The 23514-nt window shown below is 52.9% G+C and overlaps 9 protein-coding genes across 9 annotated transcripts; 5 read left to right on the top strand and 4 right to left on the bottom strand.

The window, feature by feature from the left end:
* Positions 1-811: 811 nt before the first annotated feature.
* Positions 812-1759, top strand: N7532_001845 (uncharacterized protein; the record flags this gene model as incomplete). Its single annotated transcript, XM_056614339.1, has 1 exon — positions 812-1759. One exon carries the CDS (start codon positions 812-814, stop codon positions 1757-1759), a length of 948 nt encoding a protein of 315 aa, XP_056479380.1.
* A 1379-nt stretch (positions 1760-3138) lies between these two features.
* Positions 3139-3705, top strand: mbf1 (multiprotein-bridging factor 1; the record flags this gene model as incomplete). The annotated part of the gene is made up of 2 exons (XM_056614338.1): positions 3139-3294; positions 3397-3705. The coding sequence occupies 2 exons, from the start codon at positions 3139-3141 to the stop codon at positions 3703-3705; spliced, it is 465 nt and encodes a 154-aa protein (XP_056479379.1).
* An 847-nt stretch (positions 3706-4552) lies between these two features.
* tif34 (translation initiation factor eIF3 subunit i) lies at positions 4553-5770 on the bottom strand (the record flags this gene model as incomplete). The annotated part of the gene is made up of 4 exons (XM_056614337.1): positions 4553-4912; positions 4973-5089; positions 5166-5672; positions 5744-5770. 4 exons carry the CDS (start codon positions 5768-5770, stop codon positions 4553-4555), a joined length of 1011 nt encoding a protein of 336 aa, XP_056479378.1.
* Positions 5771-6346: 576 nt separating this feature from the next.
* On the top strand, positions 6347-9647 carry N7532_001842 (C-1-tetrahydrofolate synthase; the record flags this gene model as incomplete). The annotated part of the gene is made up of 5 exons (XM_056614336.1): positions 6347-6686; positions 6752-6772; positions 6848-6885; positions 6946-9473; positions 9539-9647. The coding sequence occupies 5 exons, from the start codon at positions 6347-6349 to the stop codon at positions 9645-9647; spliced, it is 3036 nt and encodes a 1011-aa protein (XP_056479377.1).
* A 971-nt stretch (positions 9648-10618) lies between these two features.
* N7532_001841 (NADP-dependent isocitrate dehydrogenase) lies at positions 10619-12754 on the top strand (the record flags this gene model as incomplete). Its single annotated transcript, XM_056614335.1, has 6 exons — positions 10619-10891; positions 11192-11227; positions 11387-11397; positions 11478-11511; positions 11584-11722; positions 11793-12754. The coding sequence occupies 6 exons, from the start codon at positions 10619-10621 to the stop codon at positions 12752-12754; spliced, it is 1455 nt and encodes a 484-aa protein (XP_056479376.1).
* A 1533-nt stretch (positions 12755-14287) lies between these two features.
* On the top strand, positions 14288-15693 carry N7532_001840 (uncharacterized protein; the record flags this gene model as incomplete). Its single annotated transcript, XM_056614334.1, has 4 exons — positions 14288-14453; positions 14542-14609; positions 14661-15111; positions 15167-15693. 4 exons carry the CDS (start codon positions 14288-14290, stop codon positions 15691-15693), a joined length of 1212 nt encoding a protein of 403 aa, XP_056479375.1.
* Positions 15694-15799: 106 nt separating this feature from the next.
* On the bottom strand, positions 15800-17726 carry N7532_001839 (uncharacterized protein; the record flags this gene model as incomplete). The annotated part of the gene is made up of 6 exons (XM_056614333.1): positions 15800-15939; positions 15996-16278; positions 16327-16502; positions 16548-16819; positions 16884-17220; positions 17285-17726. The coding sequence occupies 6 exons, from the start codon at positions 17724-17726 to the stop codon at positions 15800-15802; spliced, it is 1650 nt and encodes a 549-aa protein (XP_056479374.1).
* A 2459-nt stretch (positions 17727-20185) lies between these two features.
* On the bottom strand, positions 20186-21052 carry N7532_001838 (uncharacterized protein; the record flags this gene model as incomplete). The annotated part of the gene is made up of 1 exon (XM_056614332.1): positions 20186-21052. One exon carries the CDS (start codon positions 21050-21052, stop codon positions 20186-20188), a length of 867 nt encoding a protein of 288 aa, XP_056479373.1.
* Positions 21053-21923: 871 nt separating this feature from the next.
* On the bottom strand, positions 21924-23378 carry N7532_001837 (uncharacterized protein; the record flags this gene model as incomplete). The annotated part of the gene is made up of 1 exon (XM_056614331.1): positions 21924-23378. One exon carries the CDS (start codon positions 23376-23378, stop codon positions 21924-21926), a length of 1455 nt encoding a protein of 484 aa, XP_056479372.1.
* Positions 23379-23514: the final 136 nt, after the last annotated feature.

Genomic DNA, 23514 nt, shown 5'->3' with positions numbered 1-23514 from the left:
AGCATCGCGGGCGCTGTTTGCGAGCTGCCAATTATACAATTTTCGGGCTAAATTGCAGTCTCTCGTTCCAGAAGAATATGGTCACGTGTAGAAAGGGATACGGAGTGTCATGTCACTGTGCAGGTAAGAACGCGTGCGCCTGGGTCCCGCCATTCACTATAAATACCGCCAGCTTCCCAACTTCTCCCTTCTTTCTCTCCTCTCCAGCTCTCTTTGCCTTTTGGCTTAGATCAAGTGTAGTATCTGTTCTTTTCAGTTTAATCTCTGAAAGTCTTCTCCGGAAGACACTTTGTGATTAGTCAATTTTTTTCCCTCGCGACCTTCCCTCTGTGCTTTGCGCATGCCTCTTCGCACAGTGTCATCGGGCTTACACTACCTCCGATTGACGCAACCTCTTTCATCACTTGGCCGACTTGTCCGGTTGTGTGGAGAAGGATGATTGGAGGCATTTCATGTCCAGTAAATGCTTAAGTTGAATCTTGCAGAGGCAAGCTCGACTTGCAACTTGCGACCTCTCGGGTAGATTGTTGATCGACGATGTCTTGGCGATCGACCACACTTGACTGAGAACCGGTGCAAGAGCAGTTGTCCACTTATCAAATATCTTTAAAGCTTGCGGAATCAATCAACATGCACCTTGAATCTGCTATTCGGCATTTCGGTCTACCACTAGAAGTTCACTAATCCCAATTTAGCCCCCAGCAGCCGCCGCCTGGGAGCTCCGAGGCATCTCCTACCGAGATTTTTCATCGACTTGCTCCCAACCACAGAAAAGTTCCTCATCATATAGAAAATGATTATTAAAACAGCCATGTTCTTGCCCCCACTAGGGCGCCTCCTATCCACCCGGCCATTGGTTGCTGCCTATTCCAGCGCATCTGTGGTCGCGTTTCAAGGCAAATTGCGACACCCCAACTTTTCGCTGCCCAGGACACCACGACGAGGATTCCAGGTCTCCACGGCTGCTCGAAACGAGGGCCATGAGTGGCCGTCGACAGTCCTCATTGGCCGGGAGATGTATGAGCGAACCCTAATCACATGGGGTTGGGTGTTCTACCGAACCACATACGAAGACGATGAAGCATGGGACCATTTCAAAGGATTGGTCAATACTTCAGTGCGCAACATCGTCAACATGGAAACCAGGGTAAAAATGAGAGATATTCTCTCTGACACACTCAAAATCACCTTCATCGAAGACAAAGAGAAACTTAACGGAGCGTCAAAAGATCAGCTACGAGCCCACTTCCAGCAGTGGGTGACGGACAGCTTTCAGGCCGAGAATCCGGATGCCGACAAGGATCTTATACACCATTCTGAACCAGTTCCTCGGTACCGGTACTTTTTTGAGATCGACGATCAGGCCCTCCGCAATTGTTTATGGGACGTGGGGCAATCTGCGGAGAAGGGATCAGGCGAAGGCTATGCCAACTTCATCGACGGCTATTGGACATCCGAGACGGGCAATTTCCTGGTTCCAAGCAGATCAAGGGAAGTTGAGGGATGTCAGACTGAGGGATGTCAGACTGAGGAATGTCAGACTGAGGGACTATGGGAGCCCATTGGAGGTCATGCCGATGAGAATGTTGGATGGATGAAGATGGATAAATGCTTCTTCATGGATCCCCATTGGTATGCTGGCGCAAGTGGCTCAGCACAGAGCGTTTGGCAGCTCTTTTATCGACGTCCCCCGAGTGTCGTCCCGCCACAATTGCTTATGTTCCTGATGCAAACACAATCCATGTCTGTCAATGTATGATTAGCGTTGAGGTGTCTGTATTTACCCATGCCCGGAGCACAAGAAGCGCAGCAAGTATGGGCGCTGGATTCCCAACATTATTCAAAAGTTTTTGATCCGATATTGTCTGGCTTTATTAGTCTCCCGTCAGCGAGACCATGTATTTCGTTCTAACTGATCCGAACATCTTTCCCGATCCGTTCGCATTCCAAACTTAGAGATGGCTTAAATCCAAAGAGGACCTTCGAAGGTTCCGATCTTTCATATTTGAAAGAGGCTCGCGTAGTTGTTTGGGTGCCAGTAGGTGGCAAATTAAATCAGCCTCAACGACCTAAGCTAATTTCTCTATCACAGCCTGGCATACACAGAGATACATCTTACTCTGGCAGAGCTCTTTATGTACTTCAACTTTTCACTATACAAGACCACCGGACGCCTTCGTACCTGCTCCAGTTGACTTATCACAGAGAGTTCGTGTTCGCATCTCTCGGTATGAGGACATCCCTAGCTTGGGGTTGTAGAAACTTCAATTCCATGTCTTGTCAGATTCCATATCTTAGCAGTCAATGTATGTAAATTATGAAGGTACACGTCTAGTTGAAATTTTTCTCATTAAAAATCCTTGTTGCTTCGCGACGCATGCGCGCCGAGACTCAGCCTCGTGGTGGGGGCGGTCGGGGACCCAAATAGGAAGAATCGGTGCACTCAGGATCTGACCTTGACCTCTATACCCCAGAGAGTAGTGGATGAGTCATCTCATGTACATGTTGACACTGGTGTCTCACAGGTGAATTGCCTCTGCGACTGTAGGCTCGCGTGCGGTGTGGAGTGATCGTAGAGAACGCCAACATGGCCCCAGCAGTATGACATCAAGTGGGTCGTGATATAATATCGCATTGTAAAACATCAGTCGCCGTCATCGTTGCTGAGGAGAATTCACTTTGAAAGTGAAATTCGAATCTTATATCATTTCATTTTGAAGCTAACTCCAAGGAATAAGACCTGCTGGAAATCGGATGATACATATTCGGTGTAGAAGTGTGGCGAAGTAGGAGGGTAGTGGAATGACACTAATCGGCTCCCTTTGACGATCAGTCAAAGTGAATCATACCCAACACTTTTTCTCTCACGACCCGTGAACAATTTGAAAGAGAACACTCAAACATAGAAAGTAATCCGGACTTTGTATAGACGGAGTTATGGCGGAAATCGATGAGATTTGGTCTATGGTCCAATACACGCTAAACCCGATCGGGTCTAGCACATGACTCCCCTCCCTCGAGAAGCTTCTGTGGTTTTGGTATAAATTGCTTCCTCACACGCGAGCATCGTCATACCCCCACCTCCTCCAACGCACACCACCACCTCTCTACCTCCACACACATCATAACACCGACAAAATGAGCGACTGGGACACCGTCACCAAGATTGGCAGCAAGACCCGCGGCGGTGCTGCGCCGCGCGAGACCACCATCAAGGGCAAGAGCGCTTTGAACGCCGCTCAGCGCTCCGGTGCAGTCCTCGGTTCCGAGAAGAAGTACACCACCGGCAATATCGTAAGTCGCACCCTCTGGCAATCCCGCCTCTCGTTATAGAGCCAGGGAGGGTCAATGGAGACGTTTGGAGGTATACGTGAGACTAACGCAACCCCCACACAGGCCGCTAAGGCCGGTGCCCCCGACGGCCAGCACCTCACCAAGGTCGACCGCAGCGACGACATCATCAAGCCCAAGACCGTTGGTCTCGCTGTTGCTGACGCTATCAAGAGGCGCCGTACCGAGGAGGGCTACAAGATGACCCAGAAGGAGCTCGCCACCAAATGCAACACCACCATGACCGTTGTGCAAGACTTCGAACGCGGCACCGCCACGCCCGACCAGAAGGTACTCAGTGCCATGGAGCGTGTGCTCAACGTCAAGCTCCGTGGGTCTGACATCGGTAAAGAAAAGTTCCCCAAGAAGAAATAAACTCGGATCGGGGGTGAGCCCGCGGCTTTTATTTTCTGGGGATGAGACCAGGACAAAATAAAGTTCTGCATCTGTCTTTTCTTGCCTTTCTTCTCTGTTTCTGATGATCGTCATGTCCCCCGAACGACCCCCTTCATGATTTTTTCTTCCTTGGGTTTCTTTTTCTGCTGGTCGGATGAGCGCCGGCCTCGGCGGAAAATAGCTTTTAGAAAACTTGATGAAAATGTACAAATGTGATACCTACATATAAGGATTTTGCCTATTTGATCTTCGCACTGTAGGACGTTTCACATTAGCTTGAAAGTGGTACAAAAATTTCAAATATGATGACATCTGGGAAAAAGCACTCAACTCTGAACCAAATATATAATAGCACCGAAACTGACCAAGCAACTCAACATTTTAAACGATGCATTACATTAATGTAATGGACTCCGTTGACATATTGCAGTCTAATATTCCCGTTGTAGAATATATCTACGCGACGGCCCAATTCACAAAGTTTTGCAAAGCTTCATTTTGTCTATTCGTGATATGCAATCGTCTGCTGGCAGCCCCGAGTGTTTCCACTAATGCCTGCAGCAAGGAACATATACCTCGAAAAAGCGGCCATGAAAAGCATGCCATCTTTTATTAATCCAGAACAATAAAAAAAACGGGGGTACCAACTCCGGGTGATCATGTAATCAAGAGAAATGAGAAACCGTGCCTCGGAAGGTCATCATCTCATCCGGTATGCAAAAACTCGTAGGCGCGAAGGCCCGAGTTCTATTTCGCATCATAAAACACATACACAAGAAAGCAAGGCTCGAATCACCTAAATTTTTCGGTCGTAGCTCTTCATTCCTCACTTCCGCATCTGCTCCCGCTCGACCTCATACATGAAATCGAAGTAGGGTTTGTCGAAGTGGTGGATACGAACGTAACCGTCCTCACCACCGGAGGCATATGCTGTACCGGCCGGGTGAACGTCGACGGTGTTGAGGGGACCGAAGTGACCACGGACACGGCCAATCTCGTCTTCGAAGACCTTGTGGTAGAAGCGGGCTTCAAATTTACCCTGGCGAGCGGAGGTGGTTGTGACATCCATGGCGGCCTGACCACCACCCAGAATCACGTATTCCTTCTTCGGGGTAATAGCGGCGGAGTTAAGCGGAGTATCGGCGGGGTAGGTCTTGAGGATGGCGAGTTCGCGAGCGGACAGCAGCTGTTATCAAATCAGTCAATCATGTTCGGCAAGATGGGTTGCTGTACACATTGTGCCTACCTTAGCAGACTTGTCCTTGGAGGCGGTGATGAAGTAGGTGCGGTCGGGGGAAAATTGGATGTCGTTGATCTGCATGTCGAACTCGTGGACTTGAACGTTGGCCAGCTGATCACCAGTCTAAAAAAGAGCTGTCAGTATCAACCGTTCGCAATAAGATACATCATCGACACCGCCCAAGAAGTTTCGATCGTACCTTCGGGTCGTACTGGCTGACGCTACCGTCCTCGTGTCCGGCAATAATGTACTTGGACAGGAAACTCCAGCCCGCGACAGTCGCCTTGCTCTCGTTACAGGTAATGCGCAGGCTAGGCTCATCCGCCTGAGCCCCGAGGTTCTCGCCATAGCTGATATCGATCACGGCAATGGTACCCAGGAAACCCATACGCTTTTCCGTCACGGCCAACAGCTTGCTTCCATCAGGGGAGAACGCCACGCGCTTCACGGCGGTAGGGAACTCCCAAATCTTCACACATTCGCCAGTCTTGATGTTCCATAGCCGCACAGTGTTGTCGGCGGAGCCGGTTGCGAGGAGGACGGTGTTGGGGCTGACATCGACAGTCCAGACGGCACCCTGGTGGCCGTTGTATGTTCCGAGACGCTCGCCGTTGGCGGACCACCACGCGCAAACAATCTTATCTTTCGAGACGGAGAACAGGAGATCGCCATCGCCGTTGAAACGAATCTGGGTCAGGGACCGTTCCTATAACAGACGGAGAGGTTAGCATTCGCTCGGCGGATCCAGGACCTTCAAGAACGAGAAATGCAACGCACATGGCCCGACAGCAAAATAGGCCGCATCTTGGTGGGTGCGACGAGAGTATTCCACCGGAAATCGGGGAAAAATTCGAGGCGATCGGGGGTTGAGGAGGGGAGGGCGGGTATAGCGGAGGGGGGGTCAATCTCGTCAACCTCGACTTTCTTTGACTGGTGAATTTCATCGCACACTGGGCCCTCAACGCCAAGACTTGGCCGTATCGACTTTCTCCGACGGAGAAACCTATTGTCCGATATCTACACGTGATCCCGCTCATCAGCCCTAACCCTAAGTGCTCATCGGATTAAGAGCTAATCCGGAATCCGGGCAATGACTCATCAAGGCCCGTCCACGGGATTTCTGCCTTAGGCCACGATGGATCACGGCCTCCCCTCAAACGGGCAGCCCAGGACGACTCGACCGAGAACTAAAGGAGACGCGCGAAGAAGGAATGCAGGAGCTACAGTGTGTGAGGGGGTGATTGAGGAAGTTTTCGTGAACTCGTGAAGCTTTCCCGAACAATTCCTTGCTAGTTGATGAAGTCCAGACGGCGTTCCTTGTGATCCCGAACCGCAGAAGCAACTCCGAGGGTTGTCGCCCCTAAAGAAGCAATAATATTCATGCTCTTCCCCGCCAAACCCCGCTGTCGCTTTTCCCTCCAGGCGCGCGCGGTCAATTTTCGTCTCCGCACCCTCTCTCCGTCCTTTTTTCCCTTCATCGTTTCCTCCGCACGAGGGGTCCGCGGAATTGCTGTATCCTCGTCTGGTCGGTCTCCGCTGGCAGCTTTTTTAAATCCCCCGGCCGCCTCTTCCCATCGCACGTTCTGCAGCTCCGCAGTCATGGCCACCAAGATTGACGGTACGGCGATCGCCAAGAGCATTCGCGCAGGCTTGAAGGCCGAGATCGAACACGCTCAGGTCACCAACCCCAGATTCAAGCCGAATTTGGTCATCTTCCAGGGTAAGCGTTCTCGTGAAGCAATTCGATGGGAGCGACATGACACTGACGGAATTGATATCAAACAGTTGGAAGCCGGTCCGATTCCAGTTAGTTTCCATGAAACCGAACCAGAATAAATTTACTGGTGCCTATAAAGAAGTTCAACTAACACTATCTACCAGGCACCTATGTGCGCATGAAGCTGAAGGCCGCTGAAGAGGTACTTTGATCCTTTTCACCCGCTTTCGTGTCGTGCTTACTGACCCCGCATTGCTTTTAGGCCAACATCATCTGCACCCTTATCAATGTCCCCGAGACCGTCACCGAATCTGAGCTCCTGCAGGAGATCACCAAGGCCAACAATGACCCCACTGTTCACGGTATCTTGGTGCAATTGCCCCTCCCCGCCCACATGTCGGAGCACACCATCACCTCCGCCGTCGCCGATGAGAAGGATGTCGATGGATTTGGCGCAATCAACATTGGCGAGCTCGCCAAGCGTGGCGGCCGTCCGCTATTCACTCCCTGCACCCCTCTGGCCGTGATGGAGCTTCTCAAGGCTAGTGGCGTTGACCCCGCCGGCAAGGAGGCTGTTGTTCTGGGCCGTAGCGACATTGTTGGTAGCCCCGTCAGCTACTTGTTGAAGAACGCCGACGCTACTGTCACTGTCTGCCACTCCAAGACCCCCAATCTGGCCCGTGTTGTCAAGAACGCCGACATCGTTGTCGCTGCCATTGGCAAGACCGAGCTGGTCACCGGCGACTGGCTGAAGCCCGGTGCTGTGGTCATTGATGTCGGCATTAACTACAAGCCTGATGCTACCAAGAAGTCGGGCCAGCGCCTTGTTGGCGATGTGGATTTCGAGTCTGCGTTCCAGGTCGCTTCCCAGATCACCCCGGTTCCCGGTGGTGTTGGCCCCATGACCGTGGCCATGCTCTTGAAGAATGTGGTGCACTCTGCCAAGTCTTACTTTGAGAAGCAGAAGGACCGTCACATTACCCCTCTGCCCATCCGCCGGGAGACTCCCGTGCCCTCCGACATTGCGATCTCCCGTGCCCAATACCCCAAGCCTATTACCCAAGTTGCATCTGAGGTTGGCGTCGCTCCCCACGAGCTGGAGCCTTACGGCCACACCAAGGCGAAGATTAGCCTGAGCGTTCTGGACCGTCTGGCCCACCGCCGCAATGGACGCTACATCCTGGTCTGCGGCATTACTCCTACTCCTCTTGGTGAGGGCAAGTCCACTACTACTCTGGGCCTCACCCAAGCGCTGGGTGCTCATCTGAACCGCATCACCTTTGCCAACGTTCGCCAGCCCAGCCAGGGTCCCACGTTCGGTATCAAGGGCGGTGCTGCCGGTGGTGGTTACAGTCAGGTTATCCCTATGGACGAGTTCAACCTGCACTTGACTGGTGACATTCACGCCATCACCGCCGCTAACAACCTGCTCGCTGCGGCCATTGAGACCCGTATGTTCCACGAGTCTACTCAGAAGGATGGCGCACTCTACAAGCGCCTGGTCCCCGCCAAGAAGGGCAAGCGCGAGTTCCAGCCGATCATGTACCGCCGCCTGAAGAAGCTTGGCATTGAGAAGACCAACCCCGATGAGCTTACTGAGGAGGAGATCCGCCGTTTCGCTCGTCTTGATATCGACCCTGAGACCATCACCTGGCGCCGTGTTCTCGATGTGAACGACCGTCACCTACGTGGCATTACCGTTGGTCAGGCGCCCACCGAGAAGGGTCTGTCCCGCGAGACTGGCTTCGATATCTCCGTTGCCAGTGAGTGTATGGCCATCCTGGCTCTGAGCAACAGCCTGGAGGATATGCGCGAGCGTCTCGGCCGAATGGTGGTCGCTACCTCGAAGAACGGCGACCCCGTGACCTGCGACGACATTGGTGCTGGTGGTGCCCTGGCTGCCCTAATGAAGGACGCCATCAAGCCCAACCTGATGCAGAGTCTGGAGGGCACCCCCGTCATGGTGCATGCGGGTCCCTTCGCCAACATTAGTATCGGTGCTAGCTCGGTCATTGCCGACAAGCTGGCTCTCAAGCTGGCCGGTACTGAGCCCGACGAGGACCATGACGGCAAGACCGGATTCGTGGTGACGGAGGCTGGGTTCGACTTCACCATGGGCGGCGAGCGATTCTTCAACATCAAGTGCCGATCGTCGGGTCTGTCGCCCGACACTGTTGTCATCGTGGCTACGGTCCGTGCGCTGAAGGTGCACGGTGGTGGCCCCGAGATCACCCCGGGCGGCGCCCTGCATGAGATCTATCGTACCGAGAATGTGGACATTCTCCGTGCAGGCTGCATCAACCTGCGCAAGCACATTGCCAACGCCAAGCAGTACGGCGTGCCTGTCGTCGTTGCGATCAACAAGTTCGAGACGGACACCGAAGCCGAGATCAACGTCATCCGCGAGGAGGCTATCGCTGCTGGCGCGGAGGACGCGATCCCTGCTAACCACTGGGCCGAAGGTGGAGCCGGCGCAGTCGATCTGGCCAAGGGCGTCCTGGCGGCAAGCTCCAAGCCGAAGGACTTGAAGCTGCTGTACGACCTGAACGGCAGTATCCAGGAGCGCATCGAGCGCATCGGCACGGCGATGTACGGTGCGGACAAGGTGGAGTTCAGCGAGCTGGCGCAGAAGAAGGTCGACACCTACACGAAGCAAGGCTTCGCCAACCTGCCGATCTGTATCGCCAAGACGCAGTACTCGCTCAGTCATGACCCGGCGCTGAAGGGTGCGCCCACCGGGTTCACGGTGCCCATCCGCGATGTGCGCCTGGCGGTGGGCGGTGGCTATCTGTAAGTGTCACTGGCGATTACTGTCATTCTTCTCGCGTGAATTGCGCTAACATATCTAACTCTAGGTACGCACTGGCTGCGGATATCCAGACGATTCCTGGTCTGCCGACCGCGCCGGGCTACTTGAACGTGGATATTGACGTGGAGACTGGGGAGATTGACGGACTGTTCTAGACACTGTGTTAGACCGTCTACTCGATGACGATCGAGGTAGATAGAGTGTATATACCAAACCAGTAGGGTTAGCGGGATTACGACGCACGCGGGCCCTTTCAACATACAGTATTCGAGAATATTTGGCGTCCGAGGAGCGGGATTTTAGAGGAATTCAACACCATAGTTAATCGATTATTTTCTTTCCTGTGATGCTTTTGTCCTTGTCTGTTAATCAAATTGTCTGTCATGAGCCCGATAGGGTAAATATGTGCCGCGGATGAGTTTCCCGCTTTTAGGCTATAGATGGTGCTATTCGGGAGAGCGTTTCCCGCCCCGCTGGCTTTCTGCAAAGGTTCACCCGCGGAGCTTCCTCCGAGCTCCGGCAGCCGCAACTGCTCAGCCGCCGGTGGATCATCTCCTTCCCACCATGACTCGTCTTCGATACCACGACCATTGGCACCTGGCACGGTCGGCCCTGGTTCCGTCGATCTAGATAGAACTAGCAGATAATACCATAGCATAATCAAAAAAGGAACCGTTGACCTACTCCCCCCAAAAAAGGACCCAGTGCGTGTTGTCTCGTGACATCCGGCTTCGGCGCTTCTGACGGTTAAAAAGCAGTTGGTTCCTGCGCCGGACAAGGCTTTTTCCCCATCCCTCTCCCCCCATCGTCGCTCCCACAGGCTCACTCTCGGTAATTCCCCCACTGCATTTGCCTCAGTCCCTGCCCTACACACTCTCCCCTGCCTGACCTTTCCGGGGACTCCCGTATTGCCCCGGCCTTCCCCCAGTCGGCCGCCGCAACCCGCAATCCGCAACCGCAACCTGCGCGAGACGTCAACGGCCGCAGTCGCCGACTCCACCTCCTTTCTGCCGAACATCGTTCCCTCGGTTGTTCCCTCACGCCGACCCAGCCATCCGAACCAAACAGAAAGAGCGAAACTCGCGCTGACCTTTCCCGAGCAGCTAGCAGTAGCACGCCCTCGACGATGAACGCCCTTCGGTCCAGTTCCGCCTTCGCGCGCCGGTCCCTGACCCCTCTCTCTGCCCCTCTCTCTTCTTCTCGTCTTCTCTCTTCCTCTTCTCTTCCCACCTCTCAGAGATCCATCTCTTCTGCCTCCCTCCGCCCTAACAGAAGTACCTCTGCTGCATCCCGCTGGTCCGGATCGACTCCCTCCGTCAACTTCTTCCAAATCCGCACGATGGCTTCCGAGAGCAAGATCAAGGTCGTGAACCCAGTGGTGGAGCTGGACGGTGATGAGGTACGAAAGAATAAAATAATCACCCCTCCCCTTGTGTCGTTTTTAGCGAATTCCGCCTCGCTTTTATAGTTCGAACCTTCTTTTGCCCCCTCGAAAACGGTTCGGGCCGTATCACAAGCTTGCAATGTCTCGTGGTCTCGGGTGGTGCATTTTCGTCTTGTCCATTCCTCCAACGCGGGGAAACACGGGGGTCCATCCATGCACTCCCATGTGCCAAACTCACCCGAGGGCCGCGGCGCAATGCCTTGTTACTCGTCAATTGCTTTCTGGGCGTATGCTAACCGACTGTTTGATCTAAAGATGACCCGTATCATCTGGCAAGAAATCAGGGAAAAGGTATGCCTCGGATCCCATTCCCCTCACCATCCCGGAACGCCTCCCCCTCATTGTGGCCAGACCCGCATGATCGTCCCTGCAGATGGCGTACAGGCGGTCTGATTCGTTCATGTTGCACCATTCCGAGTATCTGGACCGAGACTAACTTTCCATCTCTAGTTGATTCTGCCGTAAGTGCCTAATTGGCCCGAAACTGCATCGCAGTGCATCCGAGTCTTCGCGGGACGTCCTCCTAACATTGTACAATCAGGTACCTCGACATTGACCTCAAGTACTACGATCTGGTAAGCTCAAAGCAATCGATCATGACGTCGCAATTGACGGGACATGCAAGCTAATCACCTGTTGCTTTCTAGGGTCTTGAGTACCGTGACCAGACCGACGACCAGGTCACCGTTGAGGCTGCCGAAGCCATCAAGAAGTATGGCGTCGGTGTCAAGTGCGCCACCATCACCCCCGATGAGGCCCGTGTCGAGGAGTTCAAGCTGAAGAAGAGTAAGCACCCAGTTTTTTCCCCGCATGATGTCGTACAATTCGGACCTACAAACCTAACCTTGTTCTTCAGTGTGGCTGTCCCCGAACGGTACCATCCGTAACATCCTTGGCGGTACCGTCTTCCGTGAGCCCATCATCATCCCCCGCGTCCCTCGTCTTGTGCCTGGCTGGAACAAGCCCATTGTCATTGGCCGTCACGCCTTCGGTGACCAGTACCGTGCCCAGGACCGTGTCATCCCCGGTCCCGGTAAGCTCGAGCTGGTCTACACTCCCGCCAATGGTGGTGAGGTCGAGCGTGTTCAGGTCTTCGATTTCCAGGGCGGTGGTGTCGCCCAGTGCCAGTACAACACCGATGAGTCCATCCGCGGCTTCGCCCACGCCTCTTTCCAGATGGCCCTGATGAAGGGTCTGCCCCTGTATATGAGCACCAAGAACACCATCCTGAAGCGCTACGACGGCCGCTTCAAGGACATCTTCGAGGAGATCTTCGAGAAGGACTATAAGAAGGACTTCGACGCCAAGGGTATCTGGTACGAGCACCGTCTCATCGACGACATGGTTGCCCAGATGATCAAGTCCGAGGGTGGCTTCGTCATGGCCCTCAAGAACTACGACGGTGATGTCCAGTCCGACATCGTCGCCCAGGGCTTCGGCTCCCTGGGTCTGATGACGTCCACCTTGGTCACTCCCACCGGCGAGGCCTTCGAGTCCGAGGCCGCCCACGGCACTGTCACCCGCCACTACCGCGAGCACCAGAAGGGACGTGAAACCTCTACCAACCCCATTGCCTCCATCTTCGCCTGGACCCGCGGTCTCGTCCAGCGCGGCAAGCTCGACAACACTCCCGACGTTGTCGCCTTCGCCGAGGAGCTCGAGAAGGCCTGCACTGACGTTGTCAACGAGGAGGGCATCATGACCAAGGATCTGGCTCTTGCCTGCGGTCGCAAGGACCGTGAGGCCTGGGTCACCACCAAGGAGTACATGGCTGCCGTTGAGCGGCGCCTCAAGGCGAACCTCAAGGCTCGCCTGTAAACTCCTTTTGTTTTGCCATTTTCGTACCTTATGATATCTTCCCCTTAGACTTTGGGGCCCGCCAGCTGCTGCTATGTACAGATGAGAGAAAACAAAATCGTTATCATAGTTCATGAGATCTTCTATTAGTGATTGTAATCAATGTAGTCAGGCTCTTTCTATAGGACGGTCTTGGCGGTCTGGCGGACACTGCCCACTCTAAGAGAAGGACTGCAGCTATGCCTTCCGCCCTCCGCTGGAACCTCTCGTCAAAGCGACCTCGAAGCACGTCAACGTCGGGCAGTGCCGCGTACCTTTTCAAGCCATGTCGGTCTCGCCCCTGTCCTGAACGTCGTGCACAACAGCACGTTATCACGGAAATCCCCCTGGTGAATTTCCGGCAAAGGCCCTCTCCACGAGCCGATCATCTCCGTCAGTCAATAGCTAGACGAGTCCAAGACATGGGCTTGCATGACGAGTTGCGCCACAGCGGACAGAGATACAGAGCCACGCAGAGCTCCACTCTTACAATAGACAGCATGGCTGGGAGAAAATCTCCCCCGCGGTGCTGGCAATTAGAGTGGGCGACCATCTCGAAGGCATCGGCGACTCCGACCCCCAGTCAAGCAGCTGCAACAAAGACCAACAAAAGTACGAATATGAATCGTGCAGATACCAAGATGGAAAAGATATACCGGCCTCCTCACTCGTTACATTCCTCAATTGCGGCGTTGATTCGCCGTCCAACCAACTACCAAATCCGGATGAGATCCACCAACACGAGAATATCCGAAGGATCAACGAACGGCGAGAGCCCCTTCGGCCCCCATTCAACTCTATCAAGGCCGGGACTGAGGTTGGCCCAGATCTGGGTGCGAGACCGAGCTTGGCCAAAAATTAAGACTTGGCCGGGGTAATTCGGTGGAAGGCGAGGCCGGTCTGACGAAGGAGATCCATGTTTTGCACATCCTCCGCAGCCTGCAATTCTTGCATTGGCTGGCCCCACAACCTTATTCCAGACTAATCATCTTGCGCAACGCCATCAGTCAGCGATTACCTCCGTGGGGTTTCCGCCTATGAAGAGGCGTGGATATGTTCGGGCGCTGATAGGATTTGCAGTCCTTGACGCAATCGGCAATGCAGACTTGCCCGATGCGGCCATTGCGACTGGGCGATCGGCGACTGGCCAATCCCCGCGCCGTGGGTGATATCAGCACAGTGAGGAAGTACAGTGCGAGGGTGGAGTTTGTCGTCGGGAGGATCGTCTTCTTCTTCCGTGCCTGGTAATTTGGTCTCCTGAAGAATTCGCATCGCTGCTTGGGTCTTTCTCGGTTACGGTGACATTGTTATATATTCCGACGGCTCGCACATTACCGATTCGGTGCATTGGCACAAAGTCTTTGATATTCCCGCATTGCATTGAAAAGCAAAACTTGATTATATTCACTCAATTGATGCTGTTTTGAGTGTGGTCGATCGCTGAGAAGAACCAAATGGACTAACAAACGCCTTTCGCCTTCACCTACTGCCACATTCGATGGACACTGCCTGATAATGCGTGTCTTGATCATCACGACCATCTTTACCGTTCTGGCGGCTCTGTTCGTTGCGATTCGGCTGTTTACAAGAGTGAAGCTGGTGAAGAACCCGGGATACGACGACTTGCTCATCCTCGGGGCCTTGCTATCCTCGATTACCTTCTATGCGTTCATCCTTGTCGGTATGTTCAGCCGGACTAGCCTGCCTATACTAATGCAGTCCAGCAATAGGGTGTTGTACTCTGGGATATCCAGCTAACACTGTTCTAGAACGCCACTATGGCCTCGGTGTTCAGAAAGCATCTCTTCCAGATAGCGCCATCCAAGGCCAGATGCATGTAAGTATCGTACTCATCGAGTAAAGAGGCCCAAGGCTAACCTCTCACCAGTACCTCTGGGTCTCCGTCCCCTTTTACAACCTTTCCCTCATCCTCGCCAAACTCTCCGCCCTCATCTTCTACACCTCTATCTTCCGGATCCGCTCCTTCCTCATCGTCACATATATCACCATGGGCTTTCTGGTCATCGCAGGACTATGGATGGTCCTCAGTGGCTTCGTCTTTTGTGTTCCCGTTCATGAATTCTGGAGTTTGAATACAGCCTCCCGTCTCAAGCACTGTCTCCCAGAAGGGCCGGTCTGGTTCACGAATGCGGGAATCCAGATATTCACAGACGTCGTGATTCTCATTCTACCAATGCCTGTGCTATCTCGGCTGCGTCTTCCAAAGCGACAGCGAGCCGGTATCATGCTGGTGTTTGGCGTGGGAATCTTCGTCATCGCCACTAGCTCAGCTCGAGTTTACGAGCTCAGCATCATGATACGCGGACACGATTTTACCAGTAAGTACCAATTCCATTTCCACGAATGATCAACGAAACCTAACAGAACAATAAGAAACAAATGCCGAAGCAGCCGTCTGGTCATCCCTCGAGGCCAACGTCTCCATTATCTGCGCCTGCCTCCCACCCCTCCACCCCCTAATCTCCCGCATCTTCTCCTTCTGCTTTCGGCCCCAACCCCTCCATTCCTCTCCAGCTTCAAAATCTCACTCCCACACAACAAACCTCACCTCCTCCCGCAAACCCTCCGTCTACGACAACCACTACGGTCCAGATGGCGGAATCTTTTACAACGAAGCCTTCTACGCCGGACCAGGCAGCTACACCGCGAGTATCGCAAAGATCGGCACAAACGAAGATGAGCGTGAAAGCGGCGGTAGTGCCGCGGGCAGTGGGGAGGGTATTCGCGTTGTCCGTGAGTTGAGGGTTGGGTCTGACTCTGTTGTTGTCCCGACTGTTATGTCGGGGACTGAGGATCATGATTTCGAGATGGAGCAGCGAAATCCTTCGACGGTTGAGTGGGACTTGGGAGACTTTGAGTTTCCTGACTATAAGGAGCGGATGAATGCTGCTCTTTCATGACGACGACGATGATAACATGTGAATGTATATACGAGAGATTTGCATGATGTATGATATTAGAAACGAAGTAATCCTGCATCTTTACAGCCTACCAACTACTGAAAACTTAGAGACTCGGCCGAGCCACGTCTTTCCATCTCATGGCTTGCTCGATAGCCTTTGCAACAGCAACACACTTCTCTTCACCAAAACGGCCGCCGACAACCTGTACGCCGACAGGCATCCCTTCCACCAGATTGATGTCATCTAGAGAAATATCAGTATCACACATGTATATATAGTTTCGAGACGGCACAACTCACATTGCTCTTTATTAAATTTATCCCCCGCATTCCGAGGAGCATGGTTCAGCCATTCCTGACTCGGGATATCCTGTTCTCGAGAAACGGTAGTGATAGGAACCGACATGGCTGCGTATCCAAGCAAGTTCCAGATACTGGTGTACCCCACATATGCGTTGGATTTCACCCAGGTCCAAGGTTTATATCCTACCCATGGAGTCGTGGGCATGATGAGGGCGTCGATGCCGGATGTTGTCCAGCGGTCGAGATAGCTGCTTTCGTACAGATATTTATCGGCGAGGAGCTGTGCGGATTAGCATTGAAAGTGGACAACCCGTAGAAGAAAACTCACCTGGTGTGTCTCGGAGGTAGTCAGTATATGATCGGGGGTACCAACAAGCATCCCTTCAACCAAAGGTTCGCCCGTCATCTCAATCTTCTTCCGACATCCCTCGCCGCCATCGGAGAAGATGGCCTTTTCCCACAGGGAATAGGCGTATCCATGCGACGATGCATCCCACTCGAATACTGCAAGAGTTAGAAAAGCCCAATAAAGAAAGAGTGATGACAAACCTTCATGACCCGCCGCCTTCAACGCATCAATAACATCCCGAACCGCCCTTGCAATAGGAGGCTGCACCTTCACCACCCCATCATCAACCAAGAACCCGATTCTCAATCTCTTCGCCTTCAAAGAAGCCAAGCTCCTCCGCCAGGGCACGGGCGCAACATGATGATCCAGCTCCCAAGGCGCAGCACACGGGAGAACCTCCATATACCGCTCAATACTCGCGAGATTAACACACATCGGCCCAGCAACCGAGCGAACCATATCCTGTCCAGGACTATATTGCATCAGCATTATCCTAACTCTCAGCGGAACAACAACATAAAAAAGGGGCATCATACTTCCCCCTCTCATAAGGGTGTCTTCCCGGACTCGGCGAAAGCCCATAAATCCCCGTCAAACTAGCAGGAATCCGAATCGAGCCACCAAGATCCGTCCCAATACCGAGGACACTTCCCTTTGCCGCAACAAGCGAGGACTCGCCGCCGGAACTACCACCAGAAATAAGATTGCGGTTGAGCGGGTTGACGCATTGCCCGAAGACGTGGTTGTACGAGTCGGACATCATCATTGATTGTGGGAGGTTGGTTTTTACGTAGAGGACTGCGCCTAGTCGGCGGAGGGTTTGGGCGACGGATTTGTCGGAGGTTGCGGGGTTGTTTGTTAGGCCGACCCAGCCTGGATTTTGTTAGTCGAGGCCTTTGATGGGGGTAGGATGGATAGGAGGGGTGGAAGGACCTACCGATAGATGTATCCACGCCCTTGACGGAGAATAAATCTTTGATGGAAACAGGGAGTCCATGTAAAGGACCAATCGTTTTCCCCGTCTCAGCAAGATACGCATCCATTCCCTTCGCGACGGCAAAAGCCTCTTCAAAGAAGATCTCCGTGCAGCAGGTCGTTAGCTGGTGGGCCAGAGCCGCACGCTTCGCGAATGCAGTTGTGAGCTCGAGCGAGGAGAGCTCGCCAGATGACAATTTGCGGAGAAGAACAGTGATATCTGTTTCTTCCGTGAGGGAGAGTTCTCGCGCTGAGAGGATGCGTCGGAGATAAGATAGTGCATCTGGTGTGGACTCGATGGAGGGGACTGGGGAGAGACGCCAGTCTGCGGGAATGAGCGCAAGTTGCTCTGCGCGCTTTTGGGCGGCGAGATCTAGGTAGGAGGGTTGTGTTGCCGTCGCCATGATCGATGCTTTTCTATAGAGAGCGATGCTAAAAACTCGGTTAAAGAAGAGGAATGTCGAAGCAGGGTAGTAAGACCGGCTATATAGGAAAGGAACAGCCCGAATCTCCCCTGGCAAACAACAACGAATACTCGTTCTAGTACCTAAGATCTATACAATGTCGCGCGACCAAAAGATAAGAAAGATAGATTAGTTTCCCAAACAGGCAAGTAATCTACCTCAAGCCACAGCCGCGGCCTTCTCGCCATCCAGTCATCCAGTCATCCACCCTTACTAACTACCTGAATATAGTAGGAAACTAACGTAATCGGTAAGCGAGCCGCGCATGTAAGCCAGTCGCGCACCCACCCCAAAACGCGTCTATGAATTAGCACTTAATTCATTCAACCACCCACCATGCCACCAATTCGTGCCAGAGGCTCTACAAATTCAACAGAGCAAGAGGGTAGGATATTATTAGCCATCCAGGCTATTAAAAATCAAGAAATATCCTCCGTTCGCAAAGCTGCGCGCATTTATAATGTGCCTGAAACTACACTTCGCGATCGTCGTCACGGCACCACAAATCGCGCGATTTCTCGCGCAAATTCGCATAAATTAACAGAAATCGAAGAGGAATCACTTCAAAAATGGATACTCTCTTTAGATGATCGCGGAGCAGCGCCCCGGCCATCTACTGTACGCGAAACTGCGAATCTTCTTCTCGCGGCCCGCGGAACTACACCAGTTCAAACCGTCGGAGAAAAATGGGTTTATAACTTCGTAAAACGACACCCAAGCCTATCATCCCGATTCTCAAGACGTTATAATTACGAACGTGCGAAGTGCGAAGATCCAAGAATCATTAGGGAGTGGTTTGATCTTGTTCAAAACACCATTCTTCAATACGGCATCGATCCCGACGATATTTATAACTTCGATGAGACTGGTTTCGCGATGGGATTAACAGCGACCGCGAAGGTTATCTCGAGGGCTGAATACTACGGTCGGCGATCGCTTTTACAGCCCGGAAATCGCGAGTGGGTGACTACAATCGAGTGTACGAATGCTTCAGGGTGGGCGCTCCCTCCGTGTGTGATTTTTAAAGGCAAAGTTTTGATCGAGGGTTGGTTCGATAATCTTCCGATAGACTGGAGATTCGAGGTTAGTCCGAATGGCTGGACTTCCGATGAGATCGGCCTTCGTTGGCTCGAAAAGCTCTTTATTCCGTCGACTTCTTCGCGTGTGAAGGGAAGGTATCGACTTTTGATACTCGATGGTCACGGAAGCCATTTGACTCCGAAATTCGATGAACTTTGTGAAAAAAACGATATTATACCAATCTGTATGCCTGCGCATTCGTCTCACCTTTTACAGCCACTCGATATCGGCTGTTTTGCCGTGTTAAAGCGCTCGTACGGTCGGCTAGTTGAAACGAAAATGCGGAACGGAATCAACCATATCGACAAACTTGATTTCCTCGAGGCTTATCCTTCCGCGCGAAACGAAGCCTTCCGCTCCGATACTATTTTAAATAGCTTCAGAGCAGCTGGTTTGGTACCTTTTTCACCCGATCAAGTGATCTTAAAGCTTGATATTTGTCTTCGAACCCCGACCCCCCTCCGAGCCGGGATAGCGAATCAAGCCAGAATTTTACACCAAAAACCCCTTTTACCGATAAACAGGTACGTCGGCAAGCTTCATCAATCAAAGCTTTACTTCGTACGGGGTCTCGAAGTCCACCAAGCCCATCAGATCGAGCGTTAAACCAGCTTATTAAAGGCTGCCAACTTTCGATGCAGAGCGCTACTTTACTAGCGGAGGAAGTCAAAGGATTACGGGCGGAAAACGAGAAGAAGAAACAAAAACGCACTAGATCTCGCAGGCAGATGCCTTCCACTGAGGGCCTCTCGGTTTTCGAGGCCTCTGCATTAAAAATGCAGTCGCAGCAAGCAATTGAACCCGCTCCACCCCCGGGGATGGAAGGCCTTCGGAGGGTTTACAGCCACCTACGCGGGCCCAGCGAGGATGTGGAATATGTAGGCGCCCGGGACATAGAAGGGAGACATGCCCAGATAGACCAGCAAGTTAGCTGAATTAGATTAATAGCGTTTTTGTTGAAATAAATGCATTTAAAATTAATAGGTTGCTTAAGGTGCGCGACTGGCTTACATGCGCGGCTCGCTTACCGATTACGTTAGTAGTTACCCCGCAATTCAGTCCCCACACCTATCAGCAAAGAACAGTTGCAAGAACCCCCCCTCTCCTCACCCAGTCCCTCTCACAAAGCCGCAGTCCATCCGGATAGCGCGGAAACTCGCACAGCCGGCAATTCCGCCAATAATCCCGAATAACATCGCACTGCGCGGGGCGCGTCGCGTGCATCCCGCTCAGGAAGGCAGGCGTGGCGAGGTGCACGTAGAAGCGTGAGGAGGTCGGGATTTGCGAAATGGCCGTGCAGGCGCGGTCTACTAACTTGCTCAGGACGGGGGTGTGTGGTATTTTGAGGGCGGGGTGTTTAGTCGGGCGAAGGACAGGAGGGCGCTGGCACTTCGGTAGACTGTTGCGGCTAGCGCGCGGTCCGTGGTTGGATTGTCTGTTGTATCGAGGGAGAGGATTTGGTCCATTGCTCGTGTGCTGAGGTCTACGATGTTGCTTTCAATTGGGTTGGATCGCGCGAGGTCGACGAAGAGGTCGAAGGTGTCGGGTGGACAGCCGACGGACTCGAAGAAGGTCGGCGTGAGGATCTTTCGGTGCCAATCGTCGAAGATGAGGGATGCGTCTTCGCGGACGAGAGTGCCCGTCACGTCGAACCAGACGAGGTAAGCCAGGACATCTGCGAGACCGGGTATTTGCTGTGTGAGGGCGTCGATGTCTGCTTGGTTTTGACAATGGAGGTCGAGTAATGACCTGGCTCCTTGTAGATGTCGGTGCCATCGTCCGAATGGGCCACAGCAGACCTCGAACATAGCGAAGGTGCCAATTCCGAAGAGTGCGACGGGGTGGGCGGACTCGATTACTTTGCTCAGGTTTGCTAGGGCCGTTAGATGGGACTGGATTGAGTCTTTGTCGTCTGTCCCTTGGAGGCGCGATTGGGCGAAGCTTAGTGTGCGGGATATCAGCTCGATGGCTTCGTCTGGAAGTTCCTGCTTGCTCGATTGGATCTCCTGGGAGAAGTGGGAGAGTAGATCGATGAAGCCGTATAGATTGATGGGAATCTTGGAATCCAGATTGGTCTGGATCTGTCGATGCTGATGGCTAGGTTCGGAGGGTATGGAAGACAATGATGGCGAGGACGAAGATGCTCGAGGCGAGAACTTTGTTGCTGACGTCGTTTTCTCTCCCATCCATTTCACTCTTTGCGGATATTGACAGGCCAGATCTCGTTGTCGACATGGCTGGCAACGGGGCCGATTGAGGTCGCATTTGATGCCGTTGGCGCGGCAGTGGTGACAGTGGCGATCATGGCGAATGCCACGAGGCTTCTTGGATCCTGCCATCATCCGCCTTCATGGTACTCACGCATCCGCAAGTATTGACAGCAGTGAGTTCTTCGCGCCGAAGGCGGATCGACGGGAGATAAGAGTGCGGGGAAGACGGCGGCCGGGTTGATGCTAGCGAGGAGTTATACAACGGGAGCTGCTGGCCGTCGGAGTTGATCCGCGGTAGCAGCCACACTCGCTTAAGGGGCTACCAAAGTAGAATTTTTTTTTTGTTTTTTCCTTTTTTTGTTTTTTCCTTTTTTTGTTTGAAGAACAGTATATTCACCGGCAGAAGGGAGTGTTGGATTTTGATAATCTAAAAACCGTTAAACCAAGCCCAAGAATTGCAACACAGGCGACAAAAGACCAAACGGAGACGAAAGTCGGAACACCAGCGACGAAACACGAAGCAGGAAGTCAAACCAAAGCAGAAGACTAAAGAGCGAAAAGCTGCATACAAACAAAGCACAGCTCAAAGCTCGCAACGGGAACGAGATCCAAACAGAGAAACAGAAACGAAAGTCGCAAGACTGGCAACAAGACCCGAACAGGAATGCAGACCCAAACAGAAGACCAAAGAGCGAAATTCTATGTACAAAGAAAACAAACATGATGACAGACCCGAACAAGGAAAGAAAGCAATGTACCCATATATACTGGCATGCAAAATACACGGAGCTTGGGCAATGGTCTCCGACAATGATTCAACAGTTCTTCCATCCTCCCTGCTTCGGTCCTAACGGCAGGAAACACTCGGACGTGCACTCGAAGCCGTCATCATGTGCACATGCCGACTGTGATCGCCATGATCCTTGCGACCATGAAGCATTTTCTCACGTCGATCACGTCGCTTGGTAGCGGAGTTGACCTGCTCTGGCTTGGATACGACGACAATGTCGTTCTCGTCTTCGTGTGGGGGCTGCTTCCCTCGCTGGTGTCGTTCTGCCTTCGGGGTCTGTGTAGCGAGAGCTTCGAGTTTCTCCTTCCTCCTCTCACGGCGGCGTTTGGTTCGGTCACGGCGTCGCTGAGCAGCTGCACGAGCTCTCTTGGTTCTGGATGAAGCGCGGGAAAGAGGTCTCGATTTGGACGGGTGCGAGCTACCGGCAACGCTTTGGCACAGGATGGACATCCGAGACAATTTCTTGAGCCCTTCTTTGAATCGTTCCACGGCAGCACTCAGAGACACTGGAGATGCGAGACTTTCATTCGCGTGAGAGGCAGAGACAATCGAAGTAGCTATGTTTCGAAAAATGCTGCTGTTGGAGGCCTGGCCAAGCGACATACGTCGTGAGCAGTGACCCTTTGTAGAACCCACCGGGGGCCGATTCTCGTTCTCCACCTCGACGGAGCAGAGTGAGGCTGCAATAGCTTGTGAAATTCGGCTTTGTGTACCCGGACTGATCGGATGTCTGCTGGGTGCACCTGGCGCTGGAGTAGTGGGCCGATCTTCGCGTTCAAGCGGCCTCGCCGGAGGAGGCAGAGGAGGAAGATCGGGAATGGATGCGATGTCGTCTGGGCCACCCTCCTTGTTGGACTTCAGCGGAGATAGAGCAGGTGTCTTCGGTGGTTCTTTTGGGAGGCAATCTGATACCGGGGAGCTTGGATTGACCACATTGGATGCCTTTTGCGAGATGCTAAAAGTCAGGCCTGGAATGTTCGGAATGTTGAGCGAATAACTGCCATAGTATGGATGTTGCAAGGTCGCAGCAATCGGCGGGTGTCCGATAATTGGCAGTGGAACCCCAGAAGCAAGTGCTGCCTTTGGATCCAACACTTTGGAGTCGAGGCTCGGCGGCTCGCACGTTGCTTCTGGTACGAGGTAGATACCGGGTTGGTAGCTATTCGTATGGGACGGGTGACTGGAAGGAGACCTGGGAGAGTCTGCATTTCGATCCGAGACGCTTTGGTGAAGAGAGTCGACGCTGCTCGAGCAGTGATGGCAAATGATATCGTACTCGCCATCACGGGGGATGTATGTAAGCGAAACGGGCTGCACTCCCAAATGCATCTGCGCACCTAAGTTGCAGACCTCCAACCAAGCAGGCAACTCATCAACGGGAATAAGCGGTACCAAGATACCACCTGGTCGGAAAATGCAGAATCTTGGACGCGGATGAGAGTTGGGATATGGCATGGTGCATGGCGAGTGGAACTGCATGGCGGGAGGTGGGACGATGAAAGGGTAACTCATAATGAGCGGTATTGGATGAACAGCGGTACCAAAGGAAAAGAAAAAAACAAATGCGTAAGCCGGTGAGTATACAGAGCGAGTGTATGCCTTGGTTGAGTAAAGAGAGTAAAGGATGGAGAGAAAAGAAGAGGAAGTT

The sequence above is a fragment of the Penicillium argentinense genome (assembly GCF_028826775.1).
Source record: "Penicillium argentinense strain IBT 30761 chromosome Unknown utg000002l_segment0_segment0, whole genome shotgun sequence".
Taxonomy (NCBI): domain Eukaryota; kingdom Fungi; phylum Ascomycota; class Eurotiomycetes; order Eurotiales; family Aspergillaceae; genus Penicillium; species Penicillium argentinense.
Note: the sequence above shows the minus strand (reverse complement) of the source record. Positions and strands in the feature narration are given on the sequence as shown.